We start from the raw sequence: 12,756 nt of genomic DNA, 5'->3' as shown, positions 1-12,756 counted from the left end.
GTGTAAGAAGCTGCCATTCGACCTCCCACAGGGAGCCAGGCTGGGTACCCTGCTAACAGAAGAGCTCCTCCATCCCCGGAGACCCCACATCTCTGAGCACCTCTCCGCCTGTGATCACTGCACACATACATTTATTATGTTACCCTGCTTGAGCAGTGGGGGCAGCCCCGGGGAAATCTACTTCTTAATGCGTCTCTGATGCAGACTTAATGAGAATTTAGCACATTACGGATTTTGAGCACTTGGAGAGTTATTCCTTTATTAGGTTGGCTTTCTTTTTTTTTTCTTTTTTTTCAAACAAGCTTTCCTCAGGAGAGAGAGAACATGCAAACTCACAGTAACCCCTGTATAATTTATGTCTGTTATATTTTTAGCTTTGTAAATGCTTAAGCATATATGCTACATGAAAGATTTAATGCTTTGCGCTCTCTTCAATATCGGGACGTTTTAGCTGAAACTGCCTTTAAGCAGGAAAGAACTGTTGCTGTTTTTATTGCTTTAAGAACATAGCCTCCTGTTGATCTGTATTTGGGTTGTTTACAGTCTCTTGTGTCTCTTACCTTTCCCTAACAGGCCCCTGGGAAACCTGCCATTGAGGTGTCTCATTTCCTGGAATGGATGAGCCTCGAGCCCCAGTCGATGGTTTGGCTGCCTGTCCTGCACCGCGTAGCTGCAGCAGAGTCCACCAAGCATCAGGCCAAATGCTACGTCTGCAAACAATGCCCCATTAAGGGCTTCAGGTAGGCATGGCTGCTGGGCATTCAATTCATCCAAATGGATATTCACATGTAAAGATATTGTTAGTGGATCAAATGATTAAAACAGATGATTTTTTTTAGAAGTGTGAAATTAGACTTTTGCTTTATCAGGTAACCAAAAATCTGTGATAAATAGATATCTGTCCTTGTTGCACCTTTTAACGGTGTCAGAAATAAATATAATTTTGGGGCCTTTGTAAAGCAGTATTTTTTTTAAAAGAAGAGCTATTATGCAAAATTCACATTTTGCACATTTTAATACTTTGTTTTGGGTTTCAGCTGCTTCTAAAAACTGTCCAAGAATAAAAAAAATAATAAATCCAGCAGATTTTTTTTTTAAATAAGTTAATGGTTTTTGGTGTCTGGAAAAAGACCCATCTCACACTGCTCCGTTACCTAGCAACCCCCACCGATCCTAGCCCATAACTTAGCAATCCAAGTAGAGCTCCAGCATGTTTGGTCAGCTGATTTTACCACTGTATGCGCTGTACAATGGCTGCTGGGACAGACAAGTAAGTGTTTTATTGTTGACCTACCATTCAGAAACCAGTTGCTGCATTCTTGTTGCTTGTGCAGGAAGCTCTACTTCTGCTTTTCAAAGATGTAAGTTTGGGTAATTTTTTGCAGCAGTTTTCATGTGTGACTGCAAACGTTGAGTTGGGGGTGTGGCCAGCAGCAGTTTATTAGGATTTTAATTGACAAGAAGGGACTTAAAATTAGAATTCTAAGAATGATAATTTACATATATTAAATAAACGAATGAATTTGATGTTTTCTGTTAGGTCATTGTGAAATGTATGGATTTTTTGTATTGTTCTAAGATATTTCTTTTGCTGTTTCTGCTGAAGTCATTACATTGATTTAAGAGATTTCATTAAGATTTGTCCTAAACTTAAGTTAAGCCTATTAGTCATTTTAACAACCCCAAAATCCCAGGGTTTTGTATAGGAAATCAAACGTCTTTTGTGTGAGTGTGCAAAGAAATATAGGCCTCTACAGCATGGCTGAGATAAGAATACACACACACACACCCAGCCACTCTACCACTCCATTCAGTTCTCCTGCAAACATCGTTAAAGTCTCTGTTTTATTGATCTCGACAGGTATCGCAGTTTGAAGCAGTTCAATGTGGACATCTGCCAGACATGTTTTCTGACCGGCCGCACAAGCAAGGGCAAGAAGCTGCACTACCCCATCATGGAGTACTACACCCCAGTAAGACGAGCATTATGCACCGCTTTACCAGAATACAAATTCAAGTCTTTAGGGAGAGATGAAGCTCAACTCTACTCAAGAACAAAATACATACTCCTAATTCCCTATTTCTTCTGCCAAGCATGAACTAAGGATCTTATCGACTGTATCTTTTTGTCCAGCTCTATAGAATAAACGGAGAGAGAATCACTTAGTAGAAAAATTGATTTTTGGCAAATTTCTGGTTTATTTAAAGGGATGTCTGGAGCACAAACATTCGGGAAAACCCATGAATCATCAGTACAGTGAGTGTAAATGTGATAAGATCAGTTCAATTTCAAGACGTAAAATCCAGCAGTATTTTTATTTTCTGCAAAAATGTTTTTATATAGCAGGCTACAGTTCTCGCAGCAGGCAAGCATGTAAAAATTACTGACAGATATAATGACTAACAGAAGATTTTAAACAGAGCAATAATGTAGAGACAGCGGATAGAAGGAAACATTAGTATTGGAGGGGAAAAAAGTGGATACATTTTACATGAGGTGGTCTCTGGAGATGGCAACTCTAAAGCAGTGCAATTTGTCTTTCAATCATCCATGCCCTGTGCTTCAACCTCCACTTTTCGCCCCCTCCTCCACGCGCTTCCCTGGATGGCGGCAGACAACCTCGGGAGAGAAGATGAGGGACTTCGCTAAGACTCTGAAGAACAAGTTCAGGTCAAAGCAGTACTTTACAAAGCACCCACAGAGAGGTTACCTGCCTGTGCAATCTGTACTGGAAGCTGAAAGCTCAGAGACGTGAGTCCCACAACACACATTCAGCCCGTTGTGTCTTTTCTCAGATGCTCCGCCATGCAGACAGGCAGAATTGTGTACATTTATTTACTTGAGACAAATCTATTAAACGAAATTTGCCAACTGCACAATTCTTAAGTAGTAAATAGTATAAGTAGTATTTCAAAAGAGAAAAAGAAATCTTTTTTGAACAATAACAATATTTGTTGTTATTCTGTTGCTAAGCGACGGGCGCGTTTTCTGGTAACCAAGTGCCACAAAGAAAACATCTGATTTTTACTTTTGCAAAATTTACTAACTGTAAATTTCTTGTGTCTGAGCAGATAAGCTGTATTTCAAAAGAGTTTATGTTTTATAAACAATAACATTACATGTTATCAATTTGATGTTAAGAGATGAGCGTGTTTTTCTGGTAACGAACTGCCACGAAGTAAACGTCTGATTTTTACTTCTGTGTTGAACATCTGTTTTATAATATATTTACCACCAATGACAAAGAAAACATTTTCACTTTTCTGCAACATTCACCAACTGCACAAATCTTGTTAAGTAGTAAGTAGCATAATGTAAGCAGTATTTCAAAAGAGGAAAAGAAATCTGATGTTTTTTGAACAATAACAATATTTGTTGTTAATCTGTTGCTAAGCGACGAGCGTGTTTTCTGGTAACCAAGTGCCACGAAGTAAACGTCTGAGTTTTAGTTTAGCAAAATTTACCAGCTGTTAATTTCTTGTGTCTGAGCAGATAAACAGTAATTCAGAAGACCTTATGTCTTATAAACAATAACATTACGTGTTATTAATTTGGTGTTAAGAGATGAGCGTGTTTTCTGGTAACGAACTGCCACGAAGTAAAAATCTCATTTTCACTTCTGTATTGACCGTCTGTTTTATAATATATTTACCACCAATGACAAAAACATTTTCACTTTTCTGCAAAATTCACCAACTGCACAAATCTTGCTAAGTAACTTACGTAGTATTTCAAAAGAGCAGAAGAAACTGTATTCTTTTTGAATAACAATATTTGTTGTTAATCTGTTGCTAAGCAACGAGTGCGTTTTCTGGTAACCAAGTGCCACAAAGTAAACTTCTCATTTTAACTTTTCTAAAATATACCAATTGTAAATTTCCTGTGTCTACGCAGATAAACAGTAATTCAAAAGAGCTTATGTTTTATAAACAATAACATTACGTGTTATTAATTTGGTGTTTGGTGTGAGATGAGCGTAGCAGTTCATTACCAGAAGACGCGCTCGTCTCTTAGCAACCGATAACAACAAATAGTTATTGTTCAAAAAACATAAGATTTCTTCAGCTCTTTTGAAATACTTCTTATACTATTTACTACTTAACAAGATTTGTGCAGTTGGTGAATGTTGCAGAAAAGTGAAAATGTTTTCTTTGTCATTGGTGGTAAATATATTATAAAACAGATGTTCAACACAGAAGTAAAAATCTGATTTTTACTTCGTGGCAGTTCGTTACCAGAAAAACACGCTCATCTCTTAACATCAAATTGATAACATGTAATGTTATTGTTTATAAAACATAAACTCTTTTAAAATTCTGCTTATCTGCTTAGACACAAGAAATTTACAGTTGGTAAATTTTGCAAAAGTAACAATGAGATGTTTACTTCATGGGACTTGGTTACCAGAAAACGCGCCCGTCGCTTAGCAACAGATTAACAACAAATATTGTTATTGTTCAAAAAACATCAGATTTCTTTTGAAAGCAGAAGAACGCCCTCAGCGTTTGTGAGCGCGGCCAGCAGTAGCTCATTTGGATGTAACGTGACAAGTTGTCCTAAAACAGCTCATCCTGAAAGAAGATCAACATACAAAGAACCTACCAGATTAAAATGTCATCATCTATGAATTTGTGTGAAAAATGTAACAAACAGGTTTTTTATAGCCTGTGCTAATATATTCAAGGAAGCATAAAGGTCACCTGTAAAACTGGAAAAAAACATGAATGAGAATATCCTTGATTTTCATGAAGCTTTGACTTTCTAATAATAATTCAATCTGATTCTGTCAATTTAAAAAAGTATGTCATATTTTTCAGCTTTCTCGCCATGATTGCTATACGCATCATGTCATTTTTAAGCTGATAAAAAACAACAACACTTAAAACAAACTTGGCCCTCTGTATGAAAAACTAGGTTAGATTTCACTCTCCAGACCTGAGTACTGCCAGAAAGGTACAAACAAGAAATCACTTATCTTTCTGACAACAGGACTAAAATATCTCCAAAGCATCACACCTGGAAAGATCCTTCAGTCAAGGGTTACAGAGTTGTTTCTAAGGCTTCAAAACTCCTTCAGGCCGGCGAGAGCTATTATCCACAAATGGAGAAAATATGGATCAGTGGTAAACCCTCACATCGGCTCATTCAGGAGGTCACAAAAGAATCCAAAACAAAATATAAGTCCCTGACGGCCTCACTGGCCTCGGTTGAGGTCAGAGTTCATTGTTGAACAAGAAGGAAGAAACTGGGGAGAAATGGTGTCGGTGGGAGAGAGTGGCAGAGTAAAAAGGACACAAAGACCCAGAAATTTCTATCCACCCAAGATTTTTGGGATCTGCATTTAATTTAGTCTGTCTACGGGTTCCCAATGCATTTTATATTTACATTAAAGATAAAACAAACATTTACGTCTTCCCCTAAACCCTTCTATCATGCAAGAAAATAATTTGCAAAGGAAACAATAAGATGACTGCTAAAGCAAATGGCTCCCAATGTTGGTGTTACTACAGAATGAAAAAGTCATGTAAAGGTTTTTAACAGATTTGTAATCACGTTGGCTTCTTTACATCGGAGAAGGAAATGCTTAAAATGTACAACCAGCTGCTTCCTGGTTCTATTTACCCTCCAACTCGGTCTTTCTCAAACTGTGGTCCTCGGACCACTGGTGGTCCGCTGGCGCCCCCTAGTGGTCCACGAGGTACTGCATATAAACAACCGTTTATTTGCCGTGACTTAAGTTAGCTGTGCGATGCTACAGTTAACTTACCAAAGGATTGTGTGTAAAAATAATGACAGATAAGTGACTTAAAACCGGGTCACTAAAATGAAAGCCTTAATGCGACATTATGGTGAGCAGAGCTGCGCCCCACGCTGACTAACTGCATCTTAGCACCTAAACTAAAACTATTTACGTCAGGCTATCTACCTGCTGAAAGAAAATGTTTTTGCCAAACATCTCATTCTGTTTTTCTTTTATTATGCTTCTGAATTACAAATAGCCCTAAAACATTATTAGTTCACACAAAGCTTGTAGCAAAGAACTTTTTATGTGTTTCTAACATGTAAACAACTCAAAACGTCCCTAGTAGACGTGTTCATGGTTTTGTTGTGGCGGTCACAATTACAAATCAGCGCCACCCTTCACATTAGGACGAACAAAGACGATGAGTTAAGAGGCTAATGGATTTGTTTCAGGCTTTGTACATTAAGATGTTGTGTTGTTGCGAGGTAATGCTAAGTGAGGTGATTCATGAGTGTTTGAGAAACACTAGTTTAACTTCTGCTTTATTGTGATAAAAGGCTGCAAACATGGAAAAAAAAGCAACATTATTGCTTTAATAGATATTACAATGACTCACATTAATCATGCAATACAGTTTATGAAATAAGAAGGTAAATGTCAGAAAACATCTGTGCACTAAAGCGAATAAATTATGTTGTCACTGTTTATACTCTGCTTATGCACAAACTGCTGTCGTTTGTTTAAAAAAACAGGACAAAAATTAACATTTTGAGCCTTTTGTAGGTTTATTTAAAGTGAGATTTCTGCTGTTGCCCAACAACAACATTTCGCAAAACAAGATTATTTTTTTTTGTCTTTAAGTGTTTTTGCTACTGTGAAAAGTTTTTATTTAAAAAAAAAAGTTTACTGAGGATGAAAAATGTTTGATCATGTTTCATAAATTGAAACAAGACTCAACAGTTATAATGAGTCAACTCTGAAATATCTGCTGCTTCCTGAAATATACATATTGCTTTGAAATTGAACTGATTCAAACATAAAATAGGTTTTTATTTTCATCTACTTTTATTTGTTGTGTTTTCTTGCTAATGTTTCCTGATAATCACCAGAATGGTGTAAAGTCACTTCTCTGTGTTCATGACATTAGCCTTGTGATCTCGCTCTGATTCAGGCACATTTCTCATGAGCAAGTCTGCTGGAAAAGAAACGCAGAACCGGAGCAGTGAGATAAAAACCCGTGAGCTCACCAGGAAGCAGTAGCCTCAGGTTACAAGAGCACCCAGAATGATGTAGCATGAGGCCATGTTTCACCGGATTGTGTCATTGTTTTATAACCTCTAAAATTAAAGAAACATTACTCAGAACAGATATGAGACTTTCTGAGGATCTAATAACATGGAGAGATAGGAAGCAGCAGCTGATTAAGTCCAGGGTTGTGATGGAAGATGCAGCAACGTGCCGTCAGACAAACGTTACTCCTTATTTTTAAAACTCTCCTTTCACAATTTCCTTGAGTAAAATGACACAAACATTAATACATGAAAACAAAATCATTTAGTGTTGCACTCTGGGTGTTACAATAGCCTTCCAACCTTTCTAGCTTTAAAAATATCGCATTGCATTTGAAGAAACATTTGGAGTCGCAGCACGCCGCAGTCAGACTGACAGATCAAGTCCCACCAGGTGGTGCAAAGCAGAGGCAGGAGGTCCCAAACTAAAAATAAAAGAATTAAACTTGGGTCCAAAACCAGCAAGAGGGGGAGATTATTGGCAGCTGAAAGTAACTGATAATCTAACTTGGTTACCGTTAAAATCAAGTAATCAGTAAAGTACTTTTTCAAGGTAATTTGAATTAAAGGTATTTGAATTAGAAAGGTCCACAAATACTTCCACCTCTATCTGAACATGAGTTTTTTCCATGTAAGAAGGAAGTCAGGACAAATAGCTTGGAGACCTAACAAGATGAAAACGCTTTCTGATCGGACATATTCAGATTTACATCGTTTATCATCAGCTGTGTTTCCATTACAAATGTGATGTGTGAAACTTTGTCAATGTTTCGCTAATGTTGAAAAAACATGATTTCGTAATTCAGGTGTTTCCATTAAATTAGAAACGCAGTTAAAATCACATGTGAATAAGTTTGTTCATGCGATCAGTCTTTAAAAAAATATTCTTCGCCGTCATCCTCCAACTTCTTCCTGCTGTCCAGTGGCAACATTTTAGGACACTTGAAATAAGACAAAAGTAACTTTTCAGCAAGAAATAAGAGCCTGTATTAAGTCAATAATTCCTTAATATTGATGAAAAGGTTCTAGCTACATTGGTAGACTATTTTACTTTTAACAAGAATGTTGTCCCATGTTATAAGTGAAATAATCAGCCAATAGAACTATAACTTTTTCATCAATATTAAGAAATTATTTGCTTAAAACAAGTAACTATATCTTGCTGACAGGTTACTTGTAAGGCATTTTGTCTTATTTCAAGTGAACTAAGATATTTGCACTAGAAACTAGACCAAAAATTATTTTTACAGTGTTGGAAACACATCTTGTGACATTTCCCGTTTTCATCATGGCAGAAGAATAAAGTGAGCATTTCTAATCACAAACTCTTAAATGCTACTTCTTCCACCAGAACCAAATACCTGCAGTAACTTTCCATTTCCCCCCTGCTGTGTCTCGCATGCTGGCCTCTTGTACTGTTTCATGTTGAACTAAGGTGTTTTTCTTTTTCACTGAGGAATAATGACTTTGAATTTGCTTCTTTTCAGCCCTTGCTCCTCACCCAGGCTGCCCCATGCAGACACACACAGCAGGATTGAACACTACGCCAGCAGGTACGAGCCTTGCTCCGCTGTGCGGCTGCTTTATATATCAGCTCATTACTGTACAGCATTCTCTCCTTCTCTTCCACTTCCCCTCTTCATATAATCCCCCTTTCCTCCTAATGCACCCTCTCTGTACTCCGTCCACCCTTTCTCCCCCCTCACTAATCTTTTAGTCTTTGCTGATTGCGGTATTGATTTAATTTCTTGTACTCTGGCCAGCTTGGAGGCTGCAGTCGCTCTTCCCCCTCACACACACACACACACACACACACACACACACACACACACACACACACACACACACACACACACACACACACACACGCACACACACACACACACACACACATTTGAACAGAAGCGTAGCAGTTTGCTCTTCCCTGTGAGTGTCTGTGAAGGTTAGCAGGGTTCAGCCTGCCCAGCGGCCTGTCACTTGCCGGGGCAGTGAGCCCATTGGTCACCTGGGAGCTGTCGGTGTAGATTAGAGTCTCGGTGACAGGTTATAAACAGGCCACAGTCCTGGACTCCCACACTGCTGGCAGAGCTGCACTGTGGGCATAGCTGGACACGTAGATCCCTCTCCAATGCGCCTGCGGTGCATGAATGGGAAGAGAGTGTTCATGTGCTTGTATGTGTGCTATTGTGTAATACTTCCCTGAGGATCTACTCACTTTACATCCTGCCAAAACAAGAGCAGCAGACAGCAATGAGAGCAGGCACTATTTTCATCTTTACCCCCTTGCATTCACCCTGTTTTCTCCTTCCAACTCTTCTTTGTTTGCCTTTGTCTTTGATCCCTTTCTTCTTTTGCCTCCTGCACATTTATTTTGCCTCTTGTTCCCTTTATTCTTATCCCTTTCTCTCTGTTTTTTTAAATATTTTCTGCCACATCCTCTTATATCTCATTGGTTTTGTCATATTCAATATAATTTTGTTCAAACAGCCTTTGGGTTGTGATGGTCACTGAAAAAATCTGAACTGCAAAAACACAAAATCTTACCAAGTAATATTGGTTTAGTTTCTAGTGCAAACATCTTATGACACTTTAAAGAAGACATTATTTATTGTTTATTATTAATATTTCATATGAGAAAACATTGGAGAAAATGTTTAAGTGAAATAATCTGCCAGAGGAGCTAATACTTTATCATCAATATTAAGGAATCAGTGACCTAAAACAAGCTCCTGTGTCTTACATAAACATTACTTGTAAGTTAGTTTTGTCTTAATTCAAGTGTACGAAGATATTTGCACGACAAACTGGACCAAAACTACTTTGTAATATTTTGTGTTTTTGCAGTTCATGCAGTTCATTTATTCTCTCTGCTGGAATCATCATCATAGATTCTGTGATCACCAGGTTTCAAAAATAAGTTCCTTCATATGTAAAATAAAAATTAAAAATATAAATTCCTAACTCATTCAGTCTGTTGCACTTGCATCTTCCAGCTTCCATTTATGATTGTGAAGTTTTTACTGTTGATCTATTTGCTAAAATCCCAGTAAATGAATTGAGATCTGTAGCTGCAATGTGACAAAATCTGAAAACACAAAAACGAAATTATTTTGCAAACCACCATAGTTATCTGTTTTTAAATTAAATTGTCTCATGGGGCAAGATCCTTTAACTTCCAGTCTTCCTCTTTACTTTTTTCGCAAAAGACTCTGTGATATTAAGTCTATTTTTGTGTGTATCTGTGAAATTAGCAGCTATTTATATCAGACTTCTCTGAATCACTGTGGTTAAAGACGGTCCATTGATCTGCTGTACTGGATGATTACAGCGACAGCTACACTTTTATTCACATGGGGGGAGAAAATGAGCGAAGACCGAACTCACTTGTTCATTAACATGATTCGAGTGGAGTCATTATCGGGACAGATAGTCTTTGATATGGTCTCTTACTTTTATTCTGACTTGACGCATTATTTTCTCCTGCTTCTTTGGTTTCCTTTCCTTTTATGAGTGCATTGCAGTTCTTATTTGAATTCACTGACGGTCGTAATCTCCACTCACTGTTCACTTTGAACAGCAGTGGAAAACCAAGCTCACATCAAAATAAAAGTTACCGTTACTGGCAGGTCGGCGTGTTCAGAGTTCATCCGTTGATGTGACGCATTAGGTAAGCGCACGTTTGTCAGCCAGCGTGTCAAAGTGGCCGTTTTAAAGAGAAACTGGATGATATTTGGCTGTAATTTATTTCATATTTTTACTCTGGAGTAATCAATCTTTCAGATTGATTGATTGATACCATACTACACTATACAATACTAAACTATACTATACTACACTATGCTATACTGTACTATATTATGCCATATTTTGCTATGCCACACTACACCGCACTATACTATACTATGCCATGCTATGCTGTGCTATACCATACTATACTATACTACACTATACTATACCACACTATACTATACTATGCTGTGTTATGCCATATTATGCTATACTACAACACTACACCATACTATACCATGCTATACCATACTATGCTACACTATGCTATACTATGCAATGCTATGCTGTGCTATACCATACTATACTATACCACATTGTACTATACTATGCTGTGTTATGCCATATTATGCTATACTACACTACACTACACTACACCATACTATAGCATGCTATACCATACTATACTACACTATGCTATACTATACTTTTACTCGGGTAAAAGTAAAAATTAGTCGTCCAAGAAATTATTCAAGTATGAGTAAAAAAGTATTTGTTAAAAAGTCTATATTTAATATTTAAAAATTAAATCATCAAATGGACCAAAATATAAAGTTAACTGGAAATGTTGGTATTTTTATATGAATTATTGTCAAAAATGTCAATAATTCATATAAGTAACAAAAAAACCCAACAAAATCAGGCAAGAATATTTTTTTTCCAAATCAGTTTAAAAACTTTAACAAACTGCAGGTGTGTCTTTGTCTGGTGCAGCGAGCGCGAAAGCTCCTCACCGGGCTGAACCTGCATGATGAGGTCAGCGCTGGTTCGTTAACCAGTAAAGCTCAGGCCAACTGGGACCATGAACTTTACAGGGAAGACAGAGCCGGGCACTGGGCAGCGTGTTGAGATGTAAACGCCCCACATAATTGTTTTTTCACAAATATAAATCATTCTCACCGCTCCCTCACTGCATGTCTGAAAGCTCAGCTACAAGTTATTCCTGCTGTTCACATAGAGCTGCGAAACCAGAGCTAACCCGGTGGGTTTAAACTCTTATTTGATGTGGAGTTCGCCAAAGAAACCTAATTCCACACAGGGGGTTGATGTAAATATCCATACAGGTCAGCCTGGTTGAGTGAAAGGAGGGCGGAGATCATCAGCTGTGTGATTGGTCCACTCTCCGGCTTTAAATGCATAAACTATAAACTTTTAGGAATAAATTTGCTCCACCAGTGAAACGCTCAGAGCAACAGAGATGCTCGCAATCCGGATTAAAATAAAATAATAAAAGAATTATTATTTAATTTTTTTGGATTATTAATTTTTCTAAAACCAAAAACAAGCACCGCTTGGCCTGGAGGGGGGGCTAGGAAAGCATGGCGGGCTGCCAGGCTTATAAAACACTGGGGGAAACCCTGCAACATAAAAGGTCTTTATGCATTTGAACATGAAGGAAATATGTTTGAAAATGCATATCATTTTGCATGTTTTTGGGTATTTTTAGACACATGACAGCCATATTGGATTTTGGCGTCAAAGTTGGTGAGAACCATTTTATTTTCCAAGTCTGACTTCAGGGAAGTTTTTCCATGTGAGACTTTGCAACTCCACTCTCGGAGTTCAACAGCAGCTCGTTTTAAGACTCCATCAGCTGAAAAGAGGCCTACTTAAGCTGCAGCTTAGAAAATGTCATTTTTTTCTCCTTGGCTTGACTTTCGCATCAAAAACCTAAAAATCCTCTGTATGGATGAGTGCAAACCAATCCCACCACTGCTCCTCGTCATAGATAGGCGACTGAGAGGAAGTGTTATAAATATTTACATTACTTTTGCATTTTCTAAGGAAATTCATAGATGTCAGAGTAACTTAATAATTATTCATTGGCTGACTCTTTAAATTCTTACTTGCAGAATAACAAAAAATGTAAAAAATGTTTTTCACTTTACTTCTGCCTCCACCCCCACAGCACTTTGAAGAAATAACCTTTTCAAAGT

General features: G+C 37.7%; 1 protein-coding gene across 1 annotated transcript in view; it reads left to right on the top strand.

The window, feature by feature from the left end:
• drp2 (dystrophin related protein 2) overlaps positions 1-12,756 on the top strand; it is an 82,682-nt gene that overhangs the window by 51,863 nt on the left and 18,063 nt on the right. Inside the window, exons 14-17 of the mRNA XM_088009692.1 lie at positions 574-740; positions 1,862-1,973; positions 2,616-2,752; positions 8,521-8,586. Coding sequence (XP_087865818.1) covers positions 574-740; positions 1,862-1,973; positions 2,616-2,752; positions 8,521-8,586 — 482 coding nt within the window. The remainder of the gene's footprint in view (positions 1-573; positions 741-1,861; positions 1,974-2,615; positions 2,753-8,520; positions 8,587-12,756) is intronic.

The sequence above is a fragment of the Poecilia mexicana genome, unplaced genomic scaffold, assembly GCF_051168715.1.
Source record: "Poecilia mexicana isolate PSO_F unplaced genomic scaffold, ASM5116871v1 scaffold_10, whole genome shotgun sequence".
NCBI classification, from domain to species: Eukaryota; Metazoa; Chordata; class Actinopteri; order Cyprinodontiformes; family Poeciliidae; genus Poecilia; species Poecilia mexicana.
The sequence above is the reverse complement of the archived record's forward strand: the minus strand, read 5'-3'. Positions and strand labels throughout refer to the sequence as shown.